The 13,682-nt window shown below is 27.9% G+C and overlaps 1 protein-coding gene across 4 annotated transcripts in view; it reads left to right on the forward strand.

Annotated features, from left to right (window-relative positions):
• LOC100169530 (ADAMTS-like protein 1) overlaps positions 1–13,682 on the forward strand; it is a 228,026-nt gene that overhangs the window by 124,315 nt on the left and 90,029 nt on the right. For all 4 annotated transcript variants that reach the window (XM_001949080.5, XM_008186382.3, XM_008186381.3 and 1 more), the window contains exon 7: positions 2,627–2,759. In XM_001949080.5, coding sequence (XP_001949115.2) covers positions 2,627–2,759 — 133 coding nt within the window. The remainder of the gene's footprint in view (positions 1–2,626; positions 2,760–13,682) is intronic.

Below are 13,682 nucleotides of genomic sequence, written 5' to 3' on the forward strand. Positions count from 1 at the left end.
AAAGTAGTTCATTTGAAATTTCTAAATCTTTATTAACACCTCGAATAAATAAAAGTAACTGTGACGTATCAGATACATCTGTTGATTCGTCAAGTGCTTTACTAAACAAAATGAATTCTTGAGTCTTATTACTAACCTGAGAATTTAAATTATTACTAATATCGTCAATTTTACGGGTAACTGTGTTTAAAAGTATCAATTCTTTCTGGACAAATTTCTTCAACTGCTTGAATTATACATTCTTTTATTAAACTACCATCAGAAAACGCTTTTCCTCTTTTTACCAATAGATGTGAAATACGAAAACTAGCCTTTGTAGCAGCTTCATTAATATTTTTTTGTTTTTTAAATAATAATTGTTGTGATGAAAAATTATTTTGAAGTGACTGCAATCTATCTAACCGTAATTTCTCAGTAAATTTTGAAAAAGTTGTCTTATGTTTCGTTTCATAATGCCTTCGAATATTGTACTCCTTAAGTACAGAAATACTTTCTTTGCATATTAAACAAATTATTTTGTCACATGAATAAATTACGAAATAATCCAACGACCACTTTTCATTGAAAACACGACATTCATTTTTTTTGGTTTACGCGTATACTCTATACACGTAAACCAAAAAAAATATTACACAATTGTGAATTGACATTAGTTATTTAAATTTGAATAAAACTCGATAAATGGTAATAATTGTAAAGTATTATATAAAAATAAAATATAAAAACGGCTGAGTGAAAAATAGAATGAATTAAAATTGTTCATATACAGTATACATAGGTAGGTTAGCTAACTTTAACCTATCGTATTTTGTTTTTAAACCGAATGAAAAACAAAAGTTTTGGTCACATACTCACATGGCTCTTACATTTTTTACTAAGGGTTAATTAAAGCATACAGCGTAGTGCAGTGTATTTTATTTATGTAGTTATAAAATTAACTTTTTTATAAAACGCTGAAAAGGGTCGTTAGTATCCATTACACTTAGAAGTTGCAGCTGTCAAATGCCCGTTTAAATGCAATATTATTTCGAAACAAATAAATAATTTACAAACATTTTCAATCACCATGTTTTTAGTGAAGGCCTCTCATTATATTAATATACCCAATACCTATATTTTACTATTACAGTTGATTGTTAATTTAAAATTTGATTCCCAAAAATTATATTATCTACTTAATAAATAAACAATTGACTATGTAAGTAGGTATGTGTATTTCATTTGACTTAGTTTGACAGTTTAATCCCTCATCGGACATATACATGTAGGAAGTTGTACTTTTTATTAAATTATGGCGCCGTTAATAGGATACTATAGGTGTTAATGTTGATATTCAGACGTATTTTATGCGTATCTTAGACGTATCTTAAAGTGTATATTTCAACATGTATTTTATGTTTGGATTAGTTTCATATTTTTTTTTAAATTAACTAACTTATTATTTTTCAGATTGAATGTCATTTAGCTTTGATTTTTAATAGCAATAAATCTGAATCTACATTATTATTATGTATTTAACTATACAAATCTGTTAAAAAATTTAAATGACCATCATTTGAGAAGTACGATTGTCTTAAAATGTAGATGAGGACGTGAAGTAATAACATACGAAAACATTCGTCTTTTGCAAAGTGCACTCTCATGATAAGCTGATCCCAACTTAGATCTGTAGAACATTACCATAGACAAAGTTTCGAAAATATATAGAAGAGAACTAGACATAGTATGCTTTTTGATAAAGCGCCAAGTCATAGCATATTTAATATATTACCTATATAAGCGGACGATGTGATAGTACTTGAGGCAGAAAATAGTTACGTACTCTGTTACTCGGTAGACAAGCGGAATCAGTAGACGAAAGCAGAGAACTGAAGTTCTAGTCACAATCGATCTTACAAACTTCTCCGACAAATTCCTCAAAACGGGTTATTTTCGAGCAGTAAAATAGCCGAATAGACCGAGGTAAATTCTTCGGGACAGGAGTGTACTGCAAAGACAACATTTTTCGTAAGATAATCATATGTGATTCAAATATGTTATATTTTCTATTTTTACTTGGTACATTATATGTAAATGCATAAAAAACTGATAAACTGTGCCACCCAAAAATATAAATTCCCCTAAATAAATGCTCAAAATTATTTACGATTACCGTTGTTATTATTATTATTACTGCTTCGTATTAGAAAATATTAAGTAGGTATCTCAATATTTTTTCCATGTTGAAAAATTAAAACATATTTTTATAAATAATACGTGTTATTGATATAATTTCATGATTGTTTTTACATAATAATCAAGCCATAAACACCGATCGTAGTTTACTAGTTTCATATTTATTGTTTTTTATTCTTCTAATAAGTGTTTTATTTCCGGACTTTGGTCATGTACCGCCTAAAAATGCGTCTTCTAACAGAATGTGCAAGCTCATATTCTGCCCCGTGTGCACGGTTGTGGGTACAACACTATGATACTATACGAAGCACTGAGCATCTCACACGACATTATGATAATATTATCTTACAATAATAAAATCAATACAACTCGCAATATTATAATATTTACAATACACTGTGCATAATATATATTATTGTTATTATAATACATTCGTCTCTGTTTCGTCCAGGGTACGAAATGTCTAGAATAATCTGTCAAAATCGAGACACGGGCGTTGAAGTGGATGCTGATCTATGCCCGGGCGAGAGGCCAACCGGCAGCGATTTATCTGTGGAGTGTAACAGCCAACCATGTCCTCCCAAGTAAGTGAACACCAGTATAACTATAGCATATGTGTATATATATATTCGGCTTGAAACATATTTAATATAGATTATATATATGTACTATTATTTTACACACATCTGCGCATTATACACTATGTATATATAAATATAATAATAAAACAATACATAGAACACGTACGATTAATATATATATATATCATAAATTATGTGAGTATATTATACACACGCATAACATTATATGTATATGTATGTACATAGATGCGTGCAGGATGATGGTGAGGTGCGACTGTTTTATTCAGACGCCGCCGCCGACACGTTTCGTGCATTAAATATGCAGCCTCCGGAAAAGCTGTGTTGCTCGGCGTGTGGATTTTCGTCGTGATTTTCTCGGGTCGGGTTCGACGAGGTCGGGGGTTCGTGGGCGGTGTGACGAACGATGGTAGGAGGGAGGGGGGCCGAAACGAGCTTAGAACACGTTGAAAGATTAAACGGCGTGTAGTGTCGCAAAAATGCTTTATCGCTAAGCTGAGCATAATAACCGCGCCATATGGGATCCGTGTGGGATTTTCGTAATTTTTTTTATTTATTTTCTCTTTTTTACCGACAGCCGTCATGGCACGACTTAAGCTTTGCCAATCCCCCTTGTACATGTCATCTGCACAGAATCAACAACGTGTGTATGACACATTTTTGTCGTTCAGTTTTAACGTCTTCGTGTGTGCCATGTAGGTAGTTGGTACCTATACTGCAATTCTTCAGCGTGTGGGACCCAATGACAAAAGGCGTTTGAAGGGGGGGGGGGGAAATAGTGACTGGAATAAGAAAAATCGACAAATCATTACGAAAACCAATTTATGATAGTTAGTTTAATTTGTGTTTTCTTCGGATCACAATATATAATTTGTAGGCGCGATATATCTTACAATATTATTTTGAACCACATAAGCTAAAGTTTCATATAAGTCATAACCACTATTATTATAACGAGACATTGACCGAAAATAGGTAGACACAAAATTCATCAGGATATTCACAATGAAAAAATAATAATATTGTTCGTTATCAAATATTCAAAACCATAATATTATTATTATTGATATTACTTATTTGTGAATAAAACAAATATTTACTTTCAACTTTTTTCACGTTACATTTTTTAAAATTTTTTTATGGTCTGGCTTTCACATTTTTATTGAAACATTTTGTTTTTTGAGTGAGTGTTGCATTAAAAATTACTAATCGTACTATGTTTACTTATGAATTCTAATATACCTACAAAAAATAAGTAGGTACCTATATATTATAAATAAGTTTCCATATTATACAAAGACAGCAAATAATATGAAAAATATTAAATTGAATTACCAATATCACACATTGTACTACCGTTAAATTCAATGGTCAAGAGTAATTGTCTATTAAATAAAGACGACAATAGTCTTATTTAAAATAATAGACATTAAACACAATATAGTAAGTGCGGTTGTCGGTTCCGTTTTTTATTATTTATTTAAAAAGTGAATTGTAAATCAGTAGAAAAAGTTTTAAAGAAATCATCAAAGTAAGAAAAAAAGTAACTCAACGGATGAAACTTGAAACAGTATTATGACGGAAAATAAAAATACCATTCACCTTTATAGTCAGATAGGGATTGAGCAGGTTTTTTTTTAAGAAATTATTTAAAGTTATAACGAATGTATAGGCACTCAATTATTTACGTGTTTTCTCGTCTCGATTGGAATAATATATTTAGATTTCCAATGATATATATATTATTTTTAAATTAACGTAATGGAATAATTTATAATATACATAAAAAGTAAAATAAAATACAGGATGCGGCAGAGCCAATTGGTGAGCTTTGAAGGGCTGTTATACGCGAGCATGATGAAACCTCTATGTACACCTGTCCAGACTATGATAACGACTAAAAACGGCATAGGTAATTATGTGATTCAAAATAGGCCTTTGACAACGGCCTCATCTTATCTCAGACTAATGACCCCATTAAACTCGTAAGTTGGCTCTGCCACACCCTGAAATCGCACCTGTGAGATCGTCTACAACAATGTATTGATGCTGACGGCCGCCATCTTGAAAATATAATTTAAAAAACGATATTTCCTATTAATTTAATACAACGAACTATTTTTCTCTAAGTTATACTGTTCCTTATTTTTAGCCCTTCAAAACTCGTTGGTTGGCTCTTCTACACTCTGTATTATGATTTCTAATTATCTTTAAATCATAGCAACATTTTAGAACATATTTTATTTTAAACAGCTAGTCGTTGTATAAAACAAAACATCATATTATGGACCAAATTCCGAACAAAACAATTTAATTATTACATTTTTTTATATCAATTAATTAACTTAACAACATTTTTAATTTAAGTTTTAATTTCCCATGTTCTCTTGTTTGTAGTATTGTTTACTTTAATAGACCTATCTTTATTAAAATAAATTGAAAATATAATGTAAGTTAGGATCTCAGCTGCCAAGGTTGTAAATTATCAATAGTAAAAATTTAAAAAAAATCAACAATGATAATAAATAGAATTTTCCTTTTCGATAATGAACATTTATCCTTTTTTGATTTTTTTTTCAATAACAACCATAAGTTAAAGAATTTGTTACATGTAGATATTTTAAACGTCTCTGTTACTATAATATTCTTTACAATGTATTTAGCAGCCGGTTTTTCGTTAAATATAAATAAAATAATTTAAAAATATAAATAATAAGTAATAATTATTTGATTTTCCAACTATGATTATTAGTTTTCTTTTTATATTTCGACTATTGTACAACTTATGTACAATTTTCAAATAATCCAGGCTAGATAATGAATTTTATAGTAGTTATAGGTTTTAAAAGGTGCATAGATAGTAAACTAAGACAAATTGGCAATATACCGGTGAAGAATGTGTGGTGATAATATTCAACGTATTATTTAGTTTAGAACAGTGGTAAGAGGCGTCCAAGGGGGTCTAAATTGTTAACTATGATTAAAAATTTCAAACATACCTTATAGCAATGGTTATTTAACGTTAATAACCTTTAAATGTAAGATAGATTATAGGAATCTATATCTACAAATCGTTTGTTTATTGTATGAAGTGTGATTGTAGGGGTAGGGTACGTTCATTTTGTGGAATCGCTGTCTGGTTTGATACTGGTTGACACTCGACACGTTTTGCGCATCGTAATATAATAGGCCGTGGGCCCAATATAATAAAGTTACGAGTGACCACCCCATAACTATATATTTATGATTATGTTTGACTGCAAGTTTTAAAGGCTTTGGTGCATTGCGGGAAAGTTTGTGGTGTGACGATTTAGTTTTAACAATGGTGCACATGTTAGATATGTTTTCAATTTTAAAATATCTTTTAGGTTTGATGCCAAACGAATAAACGTGACATAGCAGATACTTGTGATTTGTGATTTGATGAACAATATGTATTATATTGTGTTCTATTACAATTAGTTATTTATTTTGTTCGAATGAATAACTTTTGTTATCATATAGCCGAATAAATTAAATGACGGGTTTGTGATACTTCTAAAAAAAAGCCAAGTACCTACCTACACAGTATCGCTGAACGGGTTACAAATGTAGATGATTAATGACCTCAGATTATTTTTAATTCGACGTAATATAAGATCATTCGTAAAGTTTATCCTCATTTTTTTTCTTTAATAATGAATTTATCTGTTCATACGAATCTTTCAAATTATATGCTAAGTTTGTTATTTAAAAAACTTTGATGTTTATACCATTTAAAGTGTTTCTTGTGTCGATATGAACTACTTTTTTAAATAAGAATCACTCTTTTTTCTTTCAAGTTGTTAATTAGATCATGATTAAATGACATGGTATGATAACAATTTAATGCGGGTACTCTTTACCTCTCTGAACTGTATACAATGATGTCCACAGGATCCGACGATATTTCATTGCCATCGTACCATTTTATTTTATCATGAACTAGAATATTTTTTTTGGAAATTTTAATATATCAAAATCAAAATTCAAAAATGTAGTTTTTAAATGAAGTATTAAATTTTATATTATAATAAGAATAGAATCCCCGATATAACGAGTTTAGAAGATATAGGGCTAGGATGATGCATATGGACATTTATTAATTCATCATACGAATCTATATTCTATACATTTTAAAAACGGTCCTAGTGTAATAAATATCAAATCAATTTTGTATTTTTCTAAGACCATTTTTTTAAGTGAATACTTCATAGGCGATAGCAGACCTTCTTACGATGTGTCAAATCCTTGCGTTATACCCCTTTAACTGTCCTTTTCTATTAATTGGTCTATACCAAATTAGCCGTAGTTCATGCAGGTGCAGCAACGTAGGCCGACTGCTATGCTGCCGGGTGCAGACTCGGCAGTGTGGCCAAAGATATGATATTTGGCGGGGGTTACGGCAATTTGATACTCCGGTCAGAGTACGGACAACCAATAATAGATCAACATTTTCTTTTATGTATATTCTACATCTCTATTTGGTAGAACAAATATTATCATATTTATATAATAATATAGAGGAAATTCTATAGCGGAAAACGTTTTGCTGTACGAACGCCAACATATAAAACGTTGGAAAGGTTAAAATTCATAAGCGCTTGGTGTGGTATGTAAATTAACCGTGGTATATATTTCGAGACATAATATAGGTAACAGTAATAAATTTAAATAAAGCAATATATTTACATACTTTTGATTAATAAATTGAAATCATAGAAAAGTAAGTGAAGGTCAGTAATAAGCTTTGGTAATAAGTATTGATTTTAATAAATAAACTGAAGTTCCCGTGAAAATCTAGTTAAAAAGCGGAAAGCAGAAAAAGTATAAAAAAAAACAAAACCAAGGTAAGTATTTTGTATTTTATCTATCGATTAGCCTATTTCCGCTTAACATTCCGGACTAAAATTATAACAGAAAATTCTATAGCGGAAAACGTTTTGTAGTACGAACGTCAACGTTTCAAAACGTTGAAAAGGTTATAATTCGTAAACGCGTGGTGTGGTATGGAAATTAACCGTGGTGTATTATATTTTAAGACATACCTGATAGGTAACAGTTCTAGTTTTAAGTAAAATCAATATAGGTACTTTTAAGTGATAAACTTAAGTCAAAATCATAGAAAAGTAAGTAAAATTAAGTATTGATTATAATAAATAATTAGATTGCCCGTAAGACTCGCGTTAAAAAGCTTAAGGTATAAACAAACTCAACCACGGTTATTGGAACTGAACAGTATCAAAACGCTGGATCATAGCATTTGGAAACTTTACTTCATTGTGTAAACAAACAGTCCGAATTTCTCTGTTATCAAACGTTACCAACGTTTACCGCTTTAGAATTTCCTTTAAGTATTCACTTCTGACGTGCGTACTGACACACATGAATTTTTATTTTTATGTTATTTTATACCCATAATCTATTTACACTGAGCAACTACTAGTATTCAAATCTTAAAAATATATATTATTTAATCAAACAAATGTGTAGAATATAAAAAATAAACGTATTCGTATTTCGTATCTCCAACACAAAAACAAATATTAAATAAAATAACAACGGTATCACCACCAGTGCGGCAGTGCTGAACAAACAGTTTATACATTCACTTGTGTGACATGAAGTATTATACATACGCTTTTGCACTGAATCTTTTTATTCAAAATACATTTTTTAAACTTTTTTAATAAAAATCAAAGAACTTCTAATTACAAATTATTGTATATACCGTAACAAGCATACAAGACATAATATAACAATATAATTATATTGGTATATAATGTACGATTGGTGCATATTACCATTTATTCAAAATTAAATATGCTAATAATCTACGTCAACTCTGTTTACGAACAAATCACATAACACGTGGTTTATACTTACTAATAGCTACAACAAAATTAATATAATAATATTTATGTAATAATAAAATACTAGGTATATTAATATAATATATTACACTTATTATACATGACAGTCTATTAAAAAATAAAGTTTAAATCTTGATAAAAGTTACAATTTATAGTAACTATACCATGGATTTGGTATCAACGTATAATAAATCAATTGACTCTGAGTTATTTAGGACTTCAAAATTAATAAATAAAAATATTCGAATTTTTTCGAAGTAATTTTTGAAATTTTTAACATGAACTGAACCAATAAATCGTTTGTACATAATATACGAAATATTTGTAGAAAACAATTTTAATCTCTTTTCGTTACTTTGAGTCCGTTTTGTATACAAAATAACGATTTTTCGTCGTGCACAGTTTTTATAACATGAGAGTCTAGCAGCAGTATAATTGTCCTCATTTTAATAATCACTATGATAGCTATAATATAGAGTATCGTTGGATCACGGTAAATTGAATCTCAGTCATTTTAAGTAAATGTAATTTCCTAACCAATTCCCTTTGTACTTGGTTTACGTTTAATCGAAATATTTCAAAAGCAATAATATTACAATAGATGACTACATTTTAGAATTACTTACATCGATTTCGTAGTTTAGTTTAAAAGATTTTCCACTGCAGTAATAGGCTATAAGAATATTCATCTCAACCATAGTACTTAAACACCATCAATTGAATATTAAACTGAATTAATTCATTGATTATAATTTATATTTTTTATATTATAAATAAAAAAAAAAAATTGCATTAAATACTATTTTTTAATTAAATATCATAATTTACATAACAAAAGAGGAGACTCATATGCACAAACACACACACATCATTGTAAAATGTATTAGACATTTTTCACTCCACTCTCCTCAGAAATTATAAATAATACACGTATTTTATAAAAAATAAATAAGTATTATATTTTATATCATATTAAACACAGATATGAATTTGAGTTCATATAGTTGGAATTTTAAAACAATATAGGATGTCATAAATATAATCATTAGGTAGCACAGTCGAATTTAAAATATTTCATGTAACCACTTTATTACGTCATTATTTATAGTAAAATTACTAATCATTTACAAGATAATATTTAAATATTTGAATGAAGAAACATTTCATTTTATTTTAATTAAGGATTAAAACCAACATAAAAATTATCGAAAATAGTGGAAACGAAAATTCACAAATCTATATTAAGAATAAAATATTATGTAAATTGATAAAAAAATCAAATGCTCCCAGTAACCTATAAGTACGAGTACTGCGGCCACATATTTTTTTAAGGGATATGTGGGTAGGTGTACTCATGTACTTATTGTATATACTGTCTATATTAGATTAGAAATTCGGAGTTCATTAAAATTCAACACAATTAATATTATATACAGTCGGAATTAAATGTTTCATAGGTGGGTTTTAATTATGAAATGTCGTATCGGTGTATCACACATTTTTTTGGTTGTTCGGTGCAACTGGATTTGAGTAGTATAAAATGTAAAACTTAACATAATATAAAATATGTCTATCATCGTAATAATATGATACTTAATTAATATTTATTAGTAAATAGATAATAGTTAATAGTTAAAATTGCAATCAAAGTAACACTCTTATACCTAAAATTATACAATCCCAAAATATATTTTCTTACCTTTTACCCACTAGACTTGTTAAATTTATAAAAACAAATCCGCAAGGCTAACTTGAATTATATTTTATTTTGAATGATGACTAGACAGTATTATTATTTTTTTTTTTATCAAAAGAAAAATAGTATTTACTTAATATTCTACTTTAATTGGCATTTATGTTTACATAATATTTAAGTTACATTGTTAAAACAAATGATTATTTACATATTTAATTATTTTACTGCATTATATAATATTATGGATACAATTTTAAAAGAAATATAGTTATAACATTAGGTATACTAATTTAACAAGTCTCAATTTTTATATTTCTTATAACTACCCTTACTATCTTATAGTTTAATAGTGCGGATTTTAAACTATCATTTAATATTAACTGAATTCTATATTGAATAATTAATATTAAGCAACCACAGTGGTTTACTGGTATCCCACAAACAGAGGTATAGTATATTATGTTCTTAACCTGTTAACATCAAGCGATTTAACGTAAACCATTAAGTATGCGTTTAGTGCAAACTTTTGAAATTTACATTTGTAGTCATAATAAAACACACAAAATCACTTTAATATTTTTTATTTTCCTACAAATATTGAAATATCTATAGTAATATTATATTAATTGTAAGAATTATTGGCACGCATAGTACAAAAGTATAGTAATTATTGTATAACTCGACTTTGTACTATCATAACATTGTTTTGTCATAATTTGATTAAATACCTACCTAATTATAGATTTATATTAAATTATTAAACATTAGTCATGTTTTAATGCCTATAATTTTGTATTTGTAATGATTCGATTAAAATTTTTAAATTGTTAAAACACATATAAAATTATTTTATTTTATATCTACACGCAACATTTTAGTATCCAGATAGTATACAGAATTAACAGCGTTGATATGATAAAAAATCAAAACCACTACACAAATATACATTACTAGCTGATCCCCTGCACATCGTTGCCCGTTAAATGTACCAAACTAAAATGACTCAAACTTTGTTCAATTCATTATTTAATATTCTGTGTATGGTGTTCAAAATTTAACTTAACTTTTCCATTGCCCACAATAAAATTCTGATTCACAGCAGTTTATTATTAGGTAAGCAATCTACCTGCGGTATATCGTAGACCCCGTGCTAGTTGTACTTAAGTGTATGATTTAACTCTAAAGTATCAAAGTTATATAATCAATTAATACAATATCCTAACTTAACCTAACTTTACTAATATCAGATGAATAAAAAAACCAAATTTAAACATTTTTAGGTTATCCTGTCTTCTTCTCAGAGGTCTAATCTACACACAATAACGTATAGAAACGATGTTATTAGTGGAAGAGGATGAAAAAATATGATTTTTTTCAAACTTTAATTGTAATGCCATTATGATAATCATAATTATAATATATTGTGTATTAGGTATAAAAGACGAGTCAACAATTTAAATAACTATGGGGGTAGGTACCTACTTCAACAATCGAAAGATTGAAAATAAAATATTTATTTTTATAATATTATTATTTTTTTTGTGTATAAGAATTTATACTTTTTCATTCGACAAAAACTTTTTTGCCGACTTTCATATATTCCATTTCTTATATCATATTCAGCCGTATCTTCCGTCGTAAACGTTACATACTTCATTATGGTCGTTACGACATCGATAAATTATTACTCTTATATACGTATCTCAACATAACCATTAGACGTTTTATAAGCTTCCTTTTAGAAGACGATTTAAGTAGTGCACGTATAATAGGTACCATTATTATTCGATGAAATATAAATGGTTTTTAAACGAATATATACGGCTGTTTCGTTAATCATATATCTATCTTGCCCGGGTAAAAAACGATAGATTTGATAAATCAAAATTTGAAACGCCCAATAAAAATATTAGCAGTCTAGTTAATATGAATATTATATTACTTTTAGGCTATAGCATACTTCATGTAAAATAAGCAATTTTGCAATTTTACTAGTTTTGTATTAAGATAACAGACCTAAAAAACTTAAAAATTTAATAACAATATCACAACTGTGATTGGATTTGCTAAGTACAATTTAATTCCATAGTTTTATCTAAGAACAAGATACATACAAGTTTTTGAAAATTTGTTAATTCAAAAAATATGGTAATATCAAACACTGTGAAAGCATTTCATAATCACATTTTATACTTTAATAATGACACAATACAGCATTATAGAGGTACTGTATAGATATTATGTTATTATGTTATCTATACGAATATTTAAAGGGAGACAAATTGTTTGTTTGTTGGGGGTAATTTCTCTACTCAACCGATTAAAAAAAAAAAAGTTTCCATTATAAAGCTACAGCTTGTTACACTATCCCAAGAATCTATAGACTATATTATTTTTATCTCGATAAGTGGCCCTTAATTTTTTTATTGCAAATTTGAGAATTTATTATAGAAATAATAGAAATAATAAAAACAAAAAATAAATAATAATAATACCTATATTTTTGTTTATATTATAGGGTTGCTATTAGTTACAAAAAATAAAATAGTTATTATGATTGAATACAATTTTAGACCTGTATTTTACATTTGGTCAAAATCATAAAAATGAGTACTACCTAATAACTACTTTTATGACAATGTTAAAAAATCTTTAATGGCGGTTATGAGGGAGTAAATCCACGGGAATTTGTCACGGCGAATTTTGAACACCACTACGCCGGGTATTAAATGACGAATTTATCACAAATTTTGAATAATATAAATTAGTATTTTTAACGAACAACGAAGTGTCCAGGATCAGCTATAGTTATAAATATATATAGACATTAAAAGAATAATGAAATGGAAATAATTGAATATTTCAATCACCTCGGGTCAACGAAGAAAAAGAAATACCAACTAATTAAAAATGTTAATTTTAATATATAATATATCTGAATGGTGCTTGTCGAAAGATTTTAGATTATAATTATTATTGGTTTGAAAATAAACTTCTAACATCTCAAGATAAACAATTAAAAAGTTTTTCTTTACAAATTTAACAGAAACTTATTTTACTATTGTATTTATTAAAATATACGTCAGTTATTCACGATCGAAACAACAATATCGATTGATTTGACGAAAGCAAAAAAAAAAAAAAAATTCACATTTTTATGTTTGCAACTGTCATAAACATAGCACATGCGTAATTATATATTTGAATAAATATAGGTATATGTACTTTAGATTTTAGAAGTATGGGCATTCATATTAAATTATAGTGTAGTATAATATTAAATTCTGAGTGGAACGATGATCTATTGATTTTACAATGATG

Source organism: Acyrthosiphon pisum, chromosome A1 (genome assembly GCF_005508785.2).
Source record: "Acyrthosiphon pisum isolate AL4f chromosome A1, pea_aphid_22Mar2018_4r6ur, whole genome shotgun sequence".
NCBI lineage: Eukaryota > Metazoa > Arthropoda > Insecta > Hemiptera > Aphididae > Acyrthosiphon > Acyrthosiphon pisum.